The sequence below is a fragment of the Chlorocebus sabaeus genome, chromosome 1 (genome assembly GCF_047675955.1).
Source record: "Chlorocebus sabaeus isolate Y175 chromosome 1, mChlSab1.0.hap1, whole genome shotgun sequence".
NCBI classification, from domain to species: Eukaryota; Metazoa; Chordata; class Mammalia; order Primates; family Cercopithecidae; genus Chlorocebus; species Chlorocebus sabaeus.
The window spans coordinates 98,424,360-98,443,512 of NC_132904.1; the positions used below are offsets into that span (position 1 = coordinate 98,424,360).

A 19,153-nucleotide genomic window follows, 5' to 3' on the forward strand; every position below is an offset into this window, starting at 1 on the left:
CTGGAAAGCGTACAACAAAAACAGAAGCCAATACTTACTAGTTTCCATGCCCTGGTTTGAAACAACACCCTTCATATGAAAAACAAAGTAGCCTCTAGAGATCCTGACATTTTAAGTTGTACAATTCCTTTTTTATCACTTCATGTCTGTATTATATATCCAATTTTTTGCAATATAGGCAACAAATAGATAAATAAGTAAATAAATAAATAAATGACAGATGTGGATAAATAAAGCATGAATTTATAAATTCATCTAATTTTTGTGAGTCAGTCTTTTCTTGCCTTGGGAAAAAAAATGCATTTGATAAGCTACACAGCAATAATTGCAAACTGCTTGCAAAAAATAGGAAATAGAAATGACTGAGGGAGTGGTAAAAATATTACCTTGGAACTATTTCTATAAAATGCTAAGTAGAAATTTGATCAAGGTGGACATCCAGAGCAGATAATTCAGACTTAAAATACACTTTTAAAATGCCAAATTTCTTTTTCTTTTTTTTTTTTTTTAAATTTATTTATTATTATTAAACTTCAAGTTGTAGGGTACATGTGCACAACGTGCAGGTTTGCTACATATGTATACTTGTGCCATGTTGGTGTGCTGCACCCATCAACTCGTCATTTACATCAGGTATAACTCCCAATGCAATCCCTCCCCCCTCCCCCCTCCCCATGATAGGCCCCGGTGTGTGATGTTCCCCTTCCCGAGTCCAAGTGATCTCATTGTTCAGTTCCCGCCTATGAGTGAGAACATGCGGTGTTTGGTTTTCTGTTCTTGTGATAGTTTGCTGAGAATGATGGTTTCCAGCTGCATCCATGTCCCTACAAAGGACACAAACTCATCCTTTTTTATGGCTGCATAGTATTCCATGGTGTATATGTGCCACATTTTCTTAATCCAATCTGTCACTGATGGACATTTGGGTTGATTCCAAGTCTTTGCTATTGTGAATAGTGCTGCAATAAACATACATGTGCATGTGTCTTTATAGCAGCATAATTTATAATCCTTTGGGTATATACCTAGTAATGGGATGGCTGGGTCATATGGTACATCTAGTTCTAGATCCTTGAGGAATCGCCATACTGTTTTCCATAATGGTTGAACTAGTTTACAATCCCACCAAAATGCCAAATTTCAAGGCCGGGCACAGTGGCTCATGCCTGTAATCCCAGCACTTTGGGAGGCCGAGGCAGGTGGATCATCTGAGGTCAGGAGTTCAAGACCAGCCTGGCCAACATAGCGAAACCCTGTCTCTACTAAAAAATACAAAAATTAGCCGGACGTTGTGGTGGATGCCTGTAATCGCAGCTACTTGGGAGGCTGAGGCAGGGAGAATCGCTTGAACCTGGGAGGCGGAGGTTGCAGTGAGCCAAGATCGCACCACTGCACTCCAGACTGGGCGAAAGAGCAAGACTCCATCTCAGGGAAAGAAAAAAAAAAAACCCCAAATTTCAAGACTGTAATTAATCTGTAATTAGTTGCAATCTAATTACAAGTATTTTGTCAAAACTGTAAAAATTCTGAACATCAGAGAAATAATGTTGTTGAAAATGACCACTCTTTGAAGGTTGATAGATCAATGTCTTCAAATTTTCTCTTTCAATGTCTCCTTCCCTTCATTCTACACACGTGCCTAAGTCTTCATTATTCTAAAATTAAGAGGCAAAGCAAAACTTTCCTGCATCTTGCTTCTGGTTCAAGATATGATTTTCTCCATCTCTTTTCCTAAACTGAGAACTGTCATAGTTTTTATGGTACTAGTACAATGACTGATACACAAGAGGCACTCAAATACTTTCTTAACGAAGAAACAGCTTAAAATAATTATCTGTTCTCTGACTTTCCTTCCTCACCACCTACTATTTAAACCCAAACAATCTCATCTCTTATTTTTGGCAATCACTTTCTCAGAGTTTCTCCAGTGAGACAGTATGAGATGGTTGGGAGTGCCGGCTCCAAGACCAGATTGCCTAATTTAAAGACTAGTTTCAACACTCCCTTACCCTGGAATCTTGGACAAAGTTACTAATATTGCCACAACTCAGTTACCTCCTTTGTATTATGGAAATTGTTGTATGAATTAAAAGATTAATATATGTAACATTGAGGACAATATTGATGACTTTTATAATTTATATTAATAGACAAATACACATATTGTAATCTTAAATTTCAAGTTGAAGTCTTACAAAATTGAAGTGAAAATGGCAGAACTTCAGCAGAAGTTGGCAGAACTTTAAATCAGCCAGATGTTAAAATTCTTTGTTCTTTCACATCTTGCCCAGAGACCAATTCAGGAAATTCTTATTTGAGCAAGAAAATACTTCAGCAGAAGATGGAAAAAATATATATATATAGACTCAGCCAAGACAAAAGTGAAAGCACAAAAAATCGTCCATCACAGCTGCCACATGGTTATAATACTTGTTAAATTAAATAAGCAGGAGGCCATTGCCTGAGGCTGTCTCTGTACTTTGAGTTCCTCTGTAGCAAACTGCAGCCTGACTTAGGAGTATATTTTTTGTAACAAATAGCGGAGTTTCAGCCAATCATAGGCAGCCAACTAATCAGAGTATACCCAAATGAGATAAACATCTAGCTGTAGTCAATCACATGATTTCTCTACTTTGTTTTTGTGTCCTATAAATAAAAGCTTGCTGCTCATGCTGCTGGGTGGAGCTCTCTGAACTTCTTCTTGTTCTGGGTGCTGCCCAATTCATAAATCATTCTTTGCTCAAATAAATTCTGTTTAATTTCTGTTCTAAAGATATTAAAAATAATATTCAGGCTGGGTGTGGTGGCTCATGCCTGTAATCCCAGCACTTTGGGAGGCCGAGGCAGGCAGATTACCTGAGGTCGGGAGTTTGAAACCAGCCTGACCAACATGGAGAAACACCGTCTCTACTAAAAATACAAAGTTAGCTGGGCGTGGTGGCGCATGCCTATAATCCCAGCTACTCAGGAGCCTGAGGTAGGAGAATCGCTTGAACCCGGGAGGTAGAGGTTGTGCTAAGCCAATATCGTGCCATTGCACTCCAGCCTGGGCAACAAGAGCAAAACTCCATCTCAAAAAAAGAAAAAAATATATATATATGTGTATATATGTATATATGTGTGTATATTCAAATTCAAATTAAATAAGTTATGTGAATACGCTTTATAACCATAAAGTGGTTATTATTAGTTTTCTTTGTAAATAAAACATCAACAATTTATGAGACCACATTAATGAAATTGCAAGTCTAATAGACATCTCACATTTAACATGTTTAAAGCCTAACTCATATTCCTTATTCCACCCATACCGATTCTTTCCCATCTTAGTAATGGTAATACACTTTATTCAATTGTTTGAGCCAAAAATCTGAGAGTCACATTTGACTTTTTTCCTCTCGCTTACTGCAGCCATTCACCAACACGTCTTATTGGCTCAAGGTTCAAACTGTAAACATTTCTCGCCACCTCCACTGCTACCATCCTAGTGCAAGTCTGCCGTCTCTGATAATCTTTTAACTGTCCTCATTGTTTCTGGTCTTATCTCCTATACTCTGATTTTCCCCACAACAACTAGAGGGTCTCTTTAAAGGTTAAACAAAATTGTGTTACTCTTCTAATCAAAACTCTCCAATGGATTTCCCTCCATTGAAAGTTGGATTTTACATTAAGTCCTTGCATACAACACAAGTCACCACTAAATCTGGGCCATGTACCTCTCCAATCTCATCTGTTAGCACACTTCTCTTATGATATGGTTTGGATCCACGTCCCTGCCCAAATCTTTTTTTTTTTTTTTTTTTTTTTTTTTTTTTGAGACAGAGCCTCCCTCTGTTACCCAGGCTGGAATGCAATTGCACGGTCTCAGCTCACTGCAACCTCTGCCTCCCAGGTTCAAGCGATTCTCCTTCCTCAACCTCCCAAGTAGCAGGGATTACAGGACCCCGCCACCATGCCCAGTTAATTTTTGTGTTTTTAGTAGAGATGGAGTTTCACCATGTTGGCCTGGCTGGTCTCAAACTCCTGACTTTGGGTGATCCATCCGCCTTGGCCTCCAGAAGTGCTGGGATTACAGACATGAGCCAGGCCTCCCCACCCAAATTTTATGTCGAACTGTAATCCCCAGTGTTGGAGGTAGGCCCTGATGGAAGGTGATTGGATCATGGGGGCAGATTTCCCCACTGATGCTGTTCTCACGATAGTGATTTCTCCTGAGATCCAGTCATTTTCAAAGTGTGTGGCACCTCCCCTCTCTCTTTCAGTCTTGCTCCTGCCATGTAAGATGCCTGCTCCCACTTTTCCATCTACCGTGAGTAAAAAGCTCACTAAAGGTTCCCCATAAGCGGATGCTGCCATGCTTTCTGTACAGCCTGCAGAACCATGAGCCAATTAAACCTCTTTCTTTATAAATTACTGAATCTCAGGTATTTCTTTATAGCAGTGCAAGAACTGCCTAATACACCCTACCTCACTCTGTTCCAGCCACAGCGGTCTTGTACTGTTCTTTGAGCACAACAGTATGATTCTGTCCTCACAGCCTTTTGTACTCACAGACCGCTGTGCCCTTATTCTTCATCCAGATATTTGAATGGCAACCTCTTTCCTTCATTCAGACCTCTGTCCTAATTTCCCTTCCTTTGGGGCCTTTCCTGAGCACTCCCTCACACATAGAACTGACATTGATCTCTATCCCCCTCCACTATCCCATTTTCCACGTAGCACTTTTCACTACCCTAATATGTTCGAGTGGGGAAGAAAAATAAATATAAGCTTCATGAACATAAGGACTTTGAAGTTTTATTCACTGTATCCCTAACATCTAGAAAGTGCTTGGCACATAGTAGGTGCTCAATATATATTTCCTTAACGAAAGAAGGAATTGTTTTATGGTTTTAAAGTGTGAAAGAATATAACATTATATTTAATTCAGATGCCCCTTCTGATAAAAATACAGAGATTTTAGGGTAATATTCTTCTTTACTGCTTGAATCACAATTGCCTTTCCTGTCAAGAAATGAAGTTTATAAAATTCTCAAATTTTTTATTATCCAAATATCTAATCCTAAAGCCTTTCCATAAATAACACTGACAAAAAAGTCATGACAAAATCAAGAATCATGATGTACAGAGCCCCTTGGGCCCTGCCTTTCTATGAGAATCCAGAATTCTACAACTAAAATAGAATGTGGAAAATCCACTTAACATTTTGAAGAAATAAAGAAAGAATTTAAAGGTCAAAAAAAAAAAAAAGTATGATTTAAAAAAAAAAAACAAAAACTGGTAGCAGGGCGTGGTGGCTCACACCTGTAATCCCAGTACTTTGGGAGGCCGAGGCGGGTGGATCACCTGATGTCAGGAGTTTGAGACCAGCCTGGCTAACCTGGTGAAACCCCGTCTCTACTAAAAATATGAAAATTAGCTGGGCGTGGTAGCGGGCGCCTGTAATCCCAGCTACCCAGGAGGCTGAGGCAGGAGAATCACTTGAACCCGAGAGGCAGAGGTTGCAGTGAGCTGAGATCCCACCACTGTACTCCAGCCTGGGCAACAGAGTGAGACTCTGTCTCAAAAAAGAAAAGAAAAGAAAACTGGCAACATTGTTTGAAATTTATTTTCTTCTTGATTGTTACCATAAAACAATATTTGAATGAAGAATAATTATATAAGTCTAAACTGAAATAAAATCCTAAGCCCCCACTGACCGAATAGACCCCCTCTTGGCCAAGGGGACCCTGGGAAAACCTTAAAACATTTTTTGGTTTCATGTTTGTTCAATACACATGCATCAGAACTACCTTCATAAATAATCATAACTCCTCCTGTATCCTATAAATTATGTATGTTTAGCCAACTTTTTCAGCATAAATCTCCTGTCTCAACCTCCCGTACTTCAAAGTACCTGCCTCTCTAGGCTTCAGCTAGAAGCACACTTTCCAGCTTGTGGGACGGCCCTCCTTTCAGGCTGTAACCCTTTCCTCTCCTTTCCAGATTCATAAATCACGTGTTTTTTTAAGTTAACATAGGAAAGGATTTGTAGGCAATTGAAAAACCAAATTATGCTTCTTAGTGCTTATTGCAAACCACAAAGCAGTGAGATGCCTAGGAGTTACGAGATTGCAAACTAATAATATAGCAAAAGCTGGACTTTTGGAAGGCTAACCATGCCTAAATACTCCAAATAGCAACCCTAATATACTCATATTCATCTGTACTTTGCAGTGCCCTACTTTGCTCAGATCAGCCAAGGGGAGACAAACTTGTGATGATAGCAGTGGGAATAGAATCAAGGCCATTGCCTGTGGCCAGGCCAATTAAAAACTTGCCAAGATAGCCAAGTGTCCAACTGTATCCATTTAGCTTTTCATGTCAGAATTGTATATTTTATCCTGTTGGTATGCTCCTGAAGGAGACTTCATGTGTTTTGTGTCTTAAATCTAAACTGGATTTGTTGTGGCACTTTAAAAATCTGTCCCCAGTGTACATTCCAATTTCAGTCATTACAACCAAGTTTGCAAAGATTGTTTTAAATAATTTCAACTGGAAAAGTTTAGTATTTGAACTCTTAAAATGAACAAATTAATTCACAAAGGCAGAGACATTTGAATGGTGGGTGAATAATCTTTATTTGGTCTGTACATTCGGCTTCCAATCTGGGAATTTTTCCAAGAAAATACTGACTGAAATACAGTCAGAATATTTATGTGCATTTACATTAGGCTCCAACAATAAGATTGAGCCTTTTTCAAAATTTTCACTTGCATAGCCAATGAACTAGTGGCTCAAAAATCCATTTAATTTTCCATACTTCCCAAAACCATGTCAATGCAATGATCTCTTTTGGCATATCATCCCAAGAGATTGCTAGTTTTGCTGTGATGGTCCATTTCCAGAATCTGGCAGCAAGGCAAGAACCATTAGGAGGCTTTGAAATGTAGACCTTATAAGTAGGGCAAAGGCAAGGAAGACGACTGCAGAGGGAATGCCAGAAGCATTATCGAGTGGATGAGAGAATGCAGGGAAGGAAAATTTCCACTTCACAAAGACATTTTAAAGAGACGGTGTTTGGGGATAGTGATGCCACAGAAAGACTCACAACTCAAAATCTCATAACAGGATTCAGTAGTTTAACAAATTCAACTCCAAATTGTCCCCCAGACAATCACTGCAGAATCCTCCCGCTGGCAATTGCCTGTATCTGAGGATTTTACATCTGTCTTTCGTCACTGTCAGTACTGCCACAAACACACTTTCATAAAAAGGGAGGTAGAACTGCATCAGGCTGTAAAACACCACCCAGCTCACCCCTCGCTCAGCAACGCGGGTGGCTAGGGATGCCTGGGTTGCCACCAGCCGCTCGAAGAGGGCGGGGCTGCCGGAGCCTGCGATTGGCTGCTTCGTGCATATCGTCCCGCCCCGCCCTGTAGCTCCTCCCAGGTTTCCGTTGTCAAGGACGCGGCGTCGGTTGTTGTCAAGATGGCGGCTGCGGGGTTGCTGCCGCCCCCTCTGCTATTGCCCGGCGAGGTCGCCGCTGCCTCAGCTGCCATCTGCACTAAAGGCACAAGTGCTGCTGCGCGGGAGCTAGGGCTGTCGCGGCCGACCCTTCGGAGCCCGTGACGCGGGGCCTGAGAGACGGAGTATAGGGAGGGGCCGAGCAGGAGGAGGAGGAAGCCAGAGCTGCCATGAGGGAGGCGCTGGGGGCGAACAGAGAGGCGGCGCTGAAGTGAAGGATGCTGGCGGGGAGGCCCGGAGCCCGGAGCGCGGTCGGGGAACTGGGCACTGAATCATCGGACAACCTCGACAGAGCCCCCCTCGACCCACGGGAGAGCGGCGGGCATCACCGACCTGGCGCTTACCTGTATCCTTCCCATTCTGTGGCTGCCAGGGTAGCGATGTTGAAAACGGGGCCCATCTTTTTTCCAATTAGATTCCCATTACCTTTGACGCAGGGTGATCAAAACTAGCGAGTCATCTTAGTGCAGATATTTGCTTTAGCAACTGTCGTGGCTCACCTTAGACCTGAAATTATACCATTTTATCTAATTCTGTGGCTGCTTCCTCCACATCACCCTGTTATCCTACTCCCATTCTTCAACTTTGTAACATTTTTCTGAATTTTGAAACGCATCAACTGCGTATTCTGTGGGGATTATTTTTTACCTTCTAGAATTATGGCATTATGTTCTTCACTTATATATTAACTACTTCCTGATTTATCATACTACTTGGAGAGAGAAATTACACAAATAAGTAAAATGTTTTGCTATCCTGAAGAGTCCGTTTTAACAGTTATCCTAACACAGCCCTAAATCCATTTACCAGAGCTGCTTAAGGCTACACAGTTTGGTAAGTTGTTTTGTTTTCCATCTCTGCCAGTCTGTTGTCAGAGCAACAGAAGAGAGGAAATGAGAAACAGGGGACCTGGACGCTTCACGATCTGGATTATCTCTGACTTTTTTCGAAGAGTTGGTTAAGCCGACCTTTGATGTTGCTGTTGGTTGCATCGTAGAAAATGGAAAAAGGAGAAGTATTTTGTTATCAAAATCTGTAAATCACGTTTATTCCTTTAGAGACTGTTGTGATGATTAGGATTTAACCTTTGTGTTCCCAAAGGACTTGGTTGACAATGATGGTGTTGTGTAATCGTCTTCATTCTTGTGAGAGATGAGTGTCTTCTCTTTGCAAGTTAACCCTGTTTTCTTATCCTCCTTGTCTCCAACTTCTAGGATATTCTTTGTACTCTGTTACAATTTTAGCAGCAAGTCAACAATGTGTATTGAGTGCCTGCTCTTTGGCTGACTCTGTTCTAGGTTCTTGGGATACAAATCTAGTGAGGAAGACAAATATGTATAGAGCTTAACTAAAAACATCTCTCCTCCGATCATGCTTTCTCCAACCTTCCATCCCTTCAGTCTTTTCTTTCTTTGGGCAAGTTCTCAGAATGGTAGCTTGCAACAGCAGCTTCTAGTTCCTCTCATCTATTCATTATTAACCCCATTCAGTTTGGCTTCTGCCCTTGCTACTCCCCAAAATTGCCCTCTTAAAGATGTACTCTGAAATGAACACAATCATTTTCTGTATGGATTTAATTCTGGCCTCTTGACATTATATGTTCTTGGACACAACTGCTATTACACTGACCCTGATTTATCTCTAAATCAGAAAATAGGGAAGTATTGTAAATGGCTCATTGAGAGTGTTTTTCTATTATTTTCATTAATAAAATGGTTGTAGGCCTCAGTTTTTAAAATTTATGTGGTATAAATTTTGACACAAATGCCAAAGAAAATATTCATAAATAGAATCCAGCAATACTTTGAATGAATACGACCAAATAGACTCTATTCCAGAATTCAAATGACATTTCCTATAAATACAACACTAAAAAATATCCTTAAAAGCTAACTATATAGTTAAAATTAGGCAAGTTATAAATGAACATTTTAATAGATGACCAATAGACTTTGATAAAATCCAACAACGTCTGTGTGTGTGTGTGTGTGTGCTGGTTTATATATATTTCTGCTAGTTTGTGTATATATATGTTTAGATAATATATATTTAAATTGGAACAGAGGAATTATTTTTGAACATAAGATTATAACACTAAATCAAGAATATTATGTTTACTAGTTGGAAAAACACTAAAGCACCTTTTATATAAGTTTAATTAGAATATTCTTTGTGTCTGTGTTTTCCATTGGATACCTGGTACAGAGTAGGTGCTCAAATTTACATGACTAAATGAAAAAAAGGAAAGAAAACAAATGGAAGGACCATAGTCTTAAAATAAGCAAGTACGTGGTAACATTTACATTTCGATTTCAAATATGAACATGTAACTGAGAGGCCATCTGGCTTTCTGTTGAAGACATTTTCTCACTGGAGTCAGAATTTTCTGACTCTAAAGGTTATAAAACAACAAAACCTTATAAAGTTTATTTAATTAAAATTAGCTAAAGTTCTATCATTTCAATCTCTCGAGAGTTCAAATAGAAATAAAGATTTTTTTTAAAAAGTCTCTCATGTCCCCTTATACCTGCCTTTTTTTTCCTCAGAAATATCTCTAGCCTTCAACCCTCCCATTTTATCCTAGCACCCATCTTGCCTCTCCTTTCCTCTCCAGTTTATACCCTATTCTTAACTATTTGAACTTTCTCTCACCAACATCTTTGGCTATTTGTACCGCAATCATTCTGCCTCAGTAACTACTAAAGTCCTGCTCTGTACTCCTTCAGTAACTACTAAACTACTAACTACTAACTACTCCTTCAGTAACACTCAGTAACTACTAAAGTCCTGCTCTTTACTCCTTCAGTAACTACTAAACTACTAACTACTCCTTCAGTAACACTCAGTAACTACTAAAGTCCTGCTCTTTACTCCTTCATGCGAATAATAAAAATGCTGTCAAAGAAACAATCACAAAACAATACAGATTGTACCACTAAAGACTGATGGTTTCCAACTTCACCTAAACAGGAACAGGGTTCTTTCTTTTTCCTATTAATGCCCCTGCCAGGTCTCTGTCACCTTCTACCACACTCAATGTACTGTCTTACCACTTGATAAGACATGGATGCCCTGACAGGTCTCTTCCAACAAACAGCACAAACTCACACACTCCCACCCACCTGTCTTTTTTTTCCTCCAGGCTCACTGATGGGATCTTACTTTTACTGTAGAAAGTGAAGTGAACCCATTCAGCTGGGCCGGGTGGCTCACATCTGTAATCCTAGCACTTTGGGAGGCCGAGGTAGGCAGATTGCTTGAGTCCAGAAGTTCGAAACCAGCATATCTCTACAAAAAAAAAATACAAAAATTAGCTGGCTGTTGTGGTGCATGTTTGAAGTACTACTTAAGAGGCTGGGACGGGAGGATTGCTTGAGACTGGGAGGTGAAGGTTGCAGTGAGCTGAGATCATGCTACTGCACTCCAGCCTATAGAGCGAGACCCTGTCTATAAATAAATAAATAAATAAAACTGTATTTTGCTAATACATACATAATAAAACATAGTTTTGTACCTTGTCTTTCTAAAAGGTACTGCCCTACGCTCATGAGATTTTGAAACTTAAGTACATAGTACATTTCTAATGGCATATACATTTGTACAACCCTCTTAGGAGCCAACTTTTCTATAGTGCACTAAAAGATATAAAAATGCATATGCCTTTTGTCCTCATATCTACCCCAGAGAATTTTCTCCAAGGGAATAATTCAGCAGGTTTTTATTAAGTCATTATTATATTCTAAGAACCATGCCAGGCATGAGAGTTACAGAAATGTAGCAAAGTCACTTACAATGTACTCATGAAGGTGTCATCAAGTCATCTGGTGGAGGTTAGAAAAGGCTTCAAGGGAAGGAACTGCTTGAGATGGCCCTGAAAGGATGAATAGAGTTAGCCAAGCGTGTGCCAAGAGATAATGGTATGATACATCACGGGTTGTTCTGTTTATAATTATCTTAGTGTGTCTGGGCATAAGATTCATACAGGGAAATGTTAAGAAATGAAGTTGAAAAAACAAACTATATTATAGAATGGTTTATATATAGGTCCAAGAACTTTGGAATTTTTCATGAAGGTGATAGGGAGTTTTTAGAGAATAACAAAGAGAAACACAATCAGATTTGCATTTAGCTGACTTCGTGTAGGTTCAAATAGAGGATGACCAGTTTTGGAGTAAGATGAGTTAGAGGAGCACTGCAGTAGTTCAAGCAAGGGATTTAGAGCACCTGAGTTAAGAGAGAGGAAGAAGGTACAGTAGAGGAGAAATAGAATCAACATAGCTTTAATAGATTTGGGAAAAAATGGGTTATGTAATACATGGTTACTTGTGATGGCAACATTTTAAACAACCTAACTGGAGAAAAGACTAAGTTGGGAGAGGAGAAGTGAGGACAGAGTGGGGTAGAATAAGCTGTGCTTTAAAATTACATGTTACAATCCACCGTATTCTTGGTTTTGTTTTTTAATGTTAAGTATCAAAATTCCCTTCTTTTGGACAGGTATTTAGCAGTGTTTTTTATGGAACTACATACCTTTACCATACAGCCTGTATAAAAAACAAAATTTAACCAGCCATCTAATTTTTTTAAACTTGAGTACCTTATTTGAGAAGATACAAAAGCAGCAGGATTCTTTATATTAATAATTAATAATTCAGCAGGAAACAAACTATACTATTATACTTATATATAAAGAAAGAAAGACAATCATTTGGTTAAATTGAAGACTATGTAGTTATCAGAACATTACAAACATTACATTTGTGATTTTCTTTATGCTGTCATGATGAAACTTCAGACATGTCAAACAGAGAACAGAACTGTCTCCTCCTTACTTCTCACTGAAGCCGAAGCATCTTCCCTCCCTTCAACCTCAGGGTGGCCCTGTGCACCCTGAAACAAAGTTGCACTTTTCTTTACTGCCAAGTTGTCACTTTTAATACCTAGCCATCTTGTTGAAGTCTGGCTCTTTAAATAAAGTATTCTATCAGAGAAAAACAGTTTTTCTGTGCTAGCAAAGAACCAAATTTTCTTCCGTTTTGGTTTGATTTTTATAAATCTTTAAAAGAAATCTTTAAGTAAAAATATGTTTGTGAGTGTGTTTGGGTCTTTGTCTTGAAGTAGTGTAAAATTTTATTTAAAACGAAGGTAAAATGAATTATGGCCTATGGTATAAAGATGGTTAAATAGCAACATGAAACAAATAAGCCCCCATCAGCAAAGGTCTAAACAACAAAATGTTCAAATAAATCTGTTATTCTGAAATATGTAATAATAGAGTTTCTTTATAATATTGATGCTGAAGCACTATAGGATCCTGAAATTAACACATGTTGAATTAACAAATTATGTACCATGTAGTTTATTATTGAGTGTATTTCTTGTCTTGTTTTACCATCAATAATCAATTTATGAAATTTTTACAATCTTGATTAAATGCAGCTTTTAAAGGGAATTTTGCACCTCCATCTTAGAGTAAAAAGTTTTTAAACAAGCTGTTTGTTCTAAAAAAGACAAGTAGATATGCCCTACCATCTATAACTTCAGTGTAATCTCATATATTTCTACATCTAATGATGAGGTACTAAATGTGATTACATGGTAATTGAATGAACTTTTTTTTTTTTTTTTTTGAGACAGAGTCTCGCTATGTTGCCCAGGCTGGAGTATAGTGGCGCGTTCTCAGCTTACTGCAGCCTCAACCCCCTCCAAGCTCAAGCGATCTTCCCACATCAGCCTCCCAAGTAGCTGGGGCTACAGGAATGCACCGCCACACCTGGCTGATTTTTGCATTTTTTGTAGAGACGGGGTTTCACCATATTGCCCAGGCTGGTCTCAAACTCCTGGGCTCAAGCAGTCTGCCCACCTTGAACTCCCAAATTGTTGGGATTACAGGTGTGAGCCACTGCGCCCGGCCAAATGAACTTCTTCTAATTCAGAATCATGAAAAACAGAAGACTCATGAAAAACAGAAAATTACTCTGACAAATTCGATAAAGATATTTAATAATGTCAATTAAAACACCACTAAATAAATTGGAGAAATTACTCATATTGCTACAACTTATTTAAGGAGAGTTTAATTTTATAAAATAAATTTCAAATGAATAGATGATTAGGATAACCAAAATATTCCCCTTTTTCTCTGACGAGCTTCTGGATACACAGATGACTGACTATGCATGGTTTTCCTAGTGGTTTTTTATAACCACTAAGTGAGTCAGAAACTGTATTCCTAACCGTTCTAGTTATGTGGCTATTTGATTGTTTGATATTTGAAAATGTACTTTCCTACTATAGATTAAGGGATCTGTTGGAACATTTACTTCCTCTACTTTCTATTAGTGAAATACAACCTTCTTATTTCATTTTCTTATATTTATGGCTATGAGGGCAACTAGTTGGTAAGTACTCAAATATCTGTGTAATGAGGACACGCTCAGTGGCTCACACCTGTAATCCCAGCACTATGGGAGGCTGAAGCAGGCAGATCACCTAAGGTTAGGAGTTCGAGACCAGGCTGACCAACATGGTGAAACCCCGTCTCTACTGAAAATACAAAAATTAACTAGGGGTGGTGGCACGTGTCTGTAGTCCCAGCCACTTGGGAGGCTGAGGCAGAAGAATCGCTTGAACCCAGGAGGCAGAGGTTGCAGTGAGCTAAGATCATGCCACTGCACTCCAGCCTGGGTGACAGAGTGAGACTCCATCTCAAAAAAAAAAAAAACCTGTGTAATGAATGAAGAGATATATATAGAGAGAGAGAGAGAGAGAGAGATAGTCTTATCTGAGCTCATGACTTTTTTTTTTTTTTTTTTTTCTGAGATGGAGTTTCGCTCTTGTTACCCAGGCTAGAGTGCAGTGGCACAATCTTGGCTTACTGCAACTTCTGCCTCAGAGGATCAAGAGATTCTCCTGCCTCAGCCTCCTGAGTTGCTGGGATTACAGGTGCCTGCCACCACGCATGGCTAATTTTTGTATTTTTAGTAGAGACGGGGTTTCACCATGTTGGCCAGGCTGGTCTCAAACTTCTGACTTCAGGTGATCCACCCGCCTCGGCCTCCCAAAGTGTTGGGATTGCAGGCGGGAGCCACGGCGCCCAGCCTGACCTCATGATTTCTAAAAGTAGATTTTTTTCCTCAGGAAAAGTGAGCTATATCTTAAATTCTAATACCAAGTCAGAATTTTTTTTTTTTTTTTTTTTTTTTTTTGAGACGGAGTCTTGCTCTTGTTGCCCAGGCTGGAGTGCAATGGCACAATCTCAGCTCATTGCAACCTCCGCCTCCTCGGTTCAAGCAATTCTCCTGCCTCAGCCTCCCAAGTAGCTAGGATTACAGGCATGCACCACCAAGCCCTGCTAATTTTTGTATTTTTAGTAGAGACAGTGTTTCGCCACGTTGGCCAGGCTGGTCTTGAACTCCTGACCTTGTGATCCGCCTGCCTCAGCCTCCTAAAGTGATGGATTACAGGTGTGAGCCACCGCGCCCAGCCCAAATTTTTTTTACATAAAATGTTTGCCAGTCATATACTAATGTGGGCACATGCTAATTATTCCACAAAAACTATCATTACATCATTTGCATGAGGCTGTAGTTATATTTATCATATAGCACTTGACACTCTTCCACTAAAGATGTAGACCATTGTTCTTAACTTAATGCTATCATTAGAGATATGAAAATCCATCTGGAGAAAAATTTAGAAGAAGAGCGCCAGATATTACTGCAGCAACAAAAAATATGTCGAAATCGAGCACGTAAATATTTTGTGGAGTCAAATCGGAGAAAAAAGTAAGTAATTGCACTTTATTCCGAAGTGTAGAAATTCAAAGTCAGTATAAAGTAATAGTTTCTCTACTTTGTAGCACTTTATGAAACTAAGTCATGGCAGTGTTTTCTGTGAAATACTGATCAAGATTTGTGTGACTTTGGAAATTTTATTATTGTTTTCCTCCCCAAAGCACAAGGGTGGTGGCGTATTATCTAGGTCTCTGACAGTAGCAGTCTTTTTTTGTCGTAGAACAGCTTATTGCACTGTCATACACTTCTTAAAATGACTATGAAATGTACTATCTTCTTTTTTTGTATCATTTCATGATTTTAAAATTACCAATTAATATTTAGTCTCTATTGGTATATAGTTTGAGTTTGATTTGTTATTCACTTCTATATAATTTTTCTATATCTGCCACTTTTCATTCGTTTAATCTGAAAAAATGGAAAAATATGAATAATGGTACAAAAATTGGAAAAATATGAATAATGGTAGAACTATGAATAGCAGTAGAAGTGGTAGAAATGTTTTATAAGTGAATGCTGGAAAAAGAAGCTTTCTAAGGTAAACTAGAAACTATAGTAAAGTAAAAATACAAATTGTTCAATCACGCTTAACATTTTTCAGGATGTTTTTTAAATATTAGGTTTTTTTGAGACAGAGCAGTTATGCCATTTTTAAATTGTTTTTGCTACCTTGTCCATATTTCTACAATACATGAATAGCAGAAAATCCCTAAAGTTTATTAACTACATCACTGGGCGTATGTTACAAATCCTATTTGGGGAATACAAAATTGTTTACCTATAATTTTTGCCTAGCATTATGTTTATTTTTAGATTAACTTTTTCATTGTCTGATGTAGTTGAAATTATTTACTGAAATTTAGAATTTTATTTTGTATGTATCTGTTTCCATTTTTCTCCTACTTTTGGGCTCCTGGCATCTATAAACAGCATGTGACAGGTGTTCGATAAAGATGAATAATCATATGTTGAAAGAGTAATGGACTTTGGGGTCAGAGATGTAGGACATACTAGCTCTATGAATTAAAGGAAGTCTGTTTAATGTCTTTAAGCCTCAGTTTTCTCATTTATGATTGGAATTAATAACATGTTTCAATGGATTTTGGTGTACAGCAGAAAGGGTAGAAATAAAGTGGAGTATTTGCGAATACATGTAAAAATATCAGTGTCTGACATAAAAGACTTCTTATTTTTTAATTATTAATGTTTGTCAATTGTTTATTTTACAGTAATCGACTTTCTGTAATAGCAAGCCTTATATGGAATTTTATTAATAAATTTTCTATTTGTATTCTCTCATCAAATGTAAGAATTCTGATGTAGAAAATGACAGAAAAGAAATTTTGGTTTAAAATTCTAAGAGGCAGGACATTTTCCAATACAATATTATTGTGTTTTATTTTCTGTTACCCTAAAGTGCAATGTAAAGATACATAAACATTTCTTTTAAAACACTAATCATTTGTCTCTATATTTCACCTTTTATAAGGGGGCCAAATTATTTGTGCATATCCCAATTTCAGGAACTGTTTATGATTATGGTCTTCTTAACCATGCCATGATCTATCAATTTATATTTTACGTCATTTAAGTTTATGCTGTCCACTTACATTGTGTTCACAGAGGATTTTTTGGTTTTGTTGTGGGTTTGGGGGTGTGTGTGTGTGGTTTTTTGTGTTTTGTTGTGTTTTTGAGATGGAGTCTCACTCTGTCTTTCAGGCTGGAGTGCAGTGGCACAATCTCAGCTCACTGCAACCTCTGCCTCCCAAGTTCAAACGATTCTCCTGCCCTAGCCCCCCAAATAGCTGGGATTACAGGCACGCACCCCCATGCCCAGCTAATTTTTTTTGCATTTTTAGTAGAGACAAGGTTTCGCCATGTTGGCCAGGCTGGTCTCAAACTCCTGACCTCAAGTGATCCTTTCACCTCGGCCTCCCAAAGTGCTGGGATTACAGGCATGAGCCACCGTGCCCGGCCATCCATACTATATTAAAGAAAATTAGGATATTTGGAAGTTGTCTTTGACTATTTAAAATGTTGTGACATAAGACAGTCATTTATTCACTCAACTAACATTTACTAGGAAACTCCGAGGTTTCATATTCTGAAGGATAAAAAGATACAAAGCATAATTTCTGCCCTCAGATTACTGATAGTGAAATAATAAAAGATGGCAATGCTATGCAGTAAGTACTACAATAGCATCACTTCCGAGATTCTATGGAAGCACATGCCATAGACTTAAAGGACAAGAAAGAATTCCTGGAAGAACAAAGTCTTTTGTATTACTTAACCAAGAGTTAACCAGGGAAGATGAAGAGGAAGGGAGATGTTTTATTTAGAGAGAACAATATGCGGAAAAGCCTAATGTTATGAAATACAGGACAAAAGTTGTATGTAGCTGATGCATGGGAATGTGTGTAAGAGTATCAGGAGATGAAGTTACAGTGCTGATAGTACACATTTTATGAAATAACTTTTATGACAATCTAAAGAAATTAAAGATGCTGTTGAAGGAACAAAATCAGAGGAGTGTCATGACCAGATTTATATTTTAGCTCATGATAGTAAAGGGGTAGAGGATGAATTGAAAACAGGCTGGAGGCAAAGAGTACAGTAGAAAGCTGTTATAATGTTCTAGGCAAGAGGATGGTTATGGAGGTGGAGTTGGATTGAGTAGATAGGGTCAATAGTAGTCAAGGATTAATTATAGGTGAAGCATGATCAGCGTTGCCAGAAATGGAATTCTTGTAGATTATGAAAACTTTAACATTTTAACATAAATTTTTCTAAAATACAATGCATATTTCTGTAATCTTTCATATAGTTTATGATAAAAGTGGTTTGATCTTTTCTTCTTGCCCTAGAATCATTATTATGAGCATTAAATATTCTCCATTATATTATTGTACTGCCTTTGAGCTATTAAGCTTTATTTAGTCTATAATAAGTAGCCTGTAACAGTTAAGCTTGGTGAGTTCTTGCATTGAGGATTATCTATCTTCTTGTAATTTCTCTTTTTAAAATTAAACTCTTGGCTGGGCGCAGTGGCTCACACCTTTAATCTCAGCACTTTGGGAGGCCGAGGTGGGTGGATTACTTGAGGTCAGGAGTTCAAGACCAGCCTGACCAACCTGGTGAAATCCCGTCTCTACTAAAAATACAAAAATTAGCCGGGCATGGTGGTGCAGTCCTGTAATCCCAGCTACTCAAGAGGCTGAAACAAGAGAATCTCCTGAACCCGGGAGGCAGAGGTTGCAGTGAGCCAAGATCACTCCACAGCACTCCAGCCTAGGTGATGGAGCAAGGCTCCATTTAAAAATAATAATAATAAATTAAATTAAACCAAATTATACTGTTTATTTTGAGGTAATTGTAGATTCACAGGCAATTGTAAAAAATAAAACAGAGAGATTCCATATACCTTTTACCCAGTTTCCCCCAGTGATAATATCTTGCAAAACTATAGTACAATATCACAACTAGGATAATAAGATGTTTACAGTCAAGATACAGAACACTTCTATCACCATGAAGATCCCTCAAGTGTTGTCCCTTTATAGCCACACCTACTTATCTCCCAGTCCCACCCCCTAGAAATCACTAATATGATGTTCTCCATTTCTACAGTTTTTTTCATTTCCAGAGTGTTGTATAAATGGGATCATACCATATATAACCTTTGGGGGTTGGCTCTTCTCACTCAGTACAATTCTTTGGGATTCATTCAAGTTGTAGTGTGTATCACTAGCTTTTTTATTTTTATTGCTGAATATTTATTATTATTTCATGATATGGATGCACCAGAGTTTGACCATTCACCTGTTGAAGGACATGATATCTCAGTCTAT

The 19,153-nt window shown here is 38.4% G+C and overlaps 1 protein-coding gene across 2 annotated transcripts in view; it reads left to right on the forward strand.

Annotated features, from left to right (window-relative positions):
• The first annotated feature begins 6,668 nt into the window (after window positions 1-6,668).
• Window positions 6,669-19,153, forward strand: part of CEP126 (centrosomal protein 126) — an 86,248-nt gene continuing 73,763 nt past the window's right edge. The window contains exons 1-2 of one of the 2 annotated variants that reach the window (XM_008020629.3): window positions 6,669-7,852; window positions 15,174-15,293. In XM_008020629.3, the coding sequence (XP_008018820.1) occupies window positions 7,725-7,852; window positions 15,174-15,293 (248 nt within the window). In that variant the 5' untranslated portion in view covers window positions 6,669-7,724. The remainder of the gene's footprint in view (window positions 7,853-15,173; window positions 15,294-19,153) is intronic. The other variant, XM_008020628.3, reaches the window with a different exon arrangement.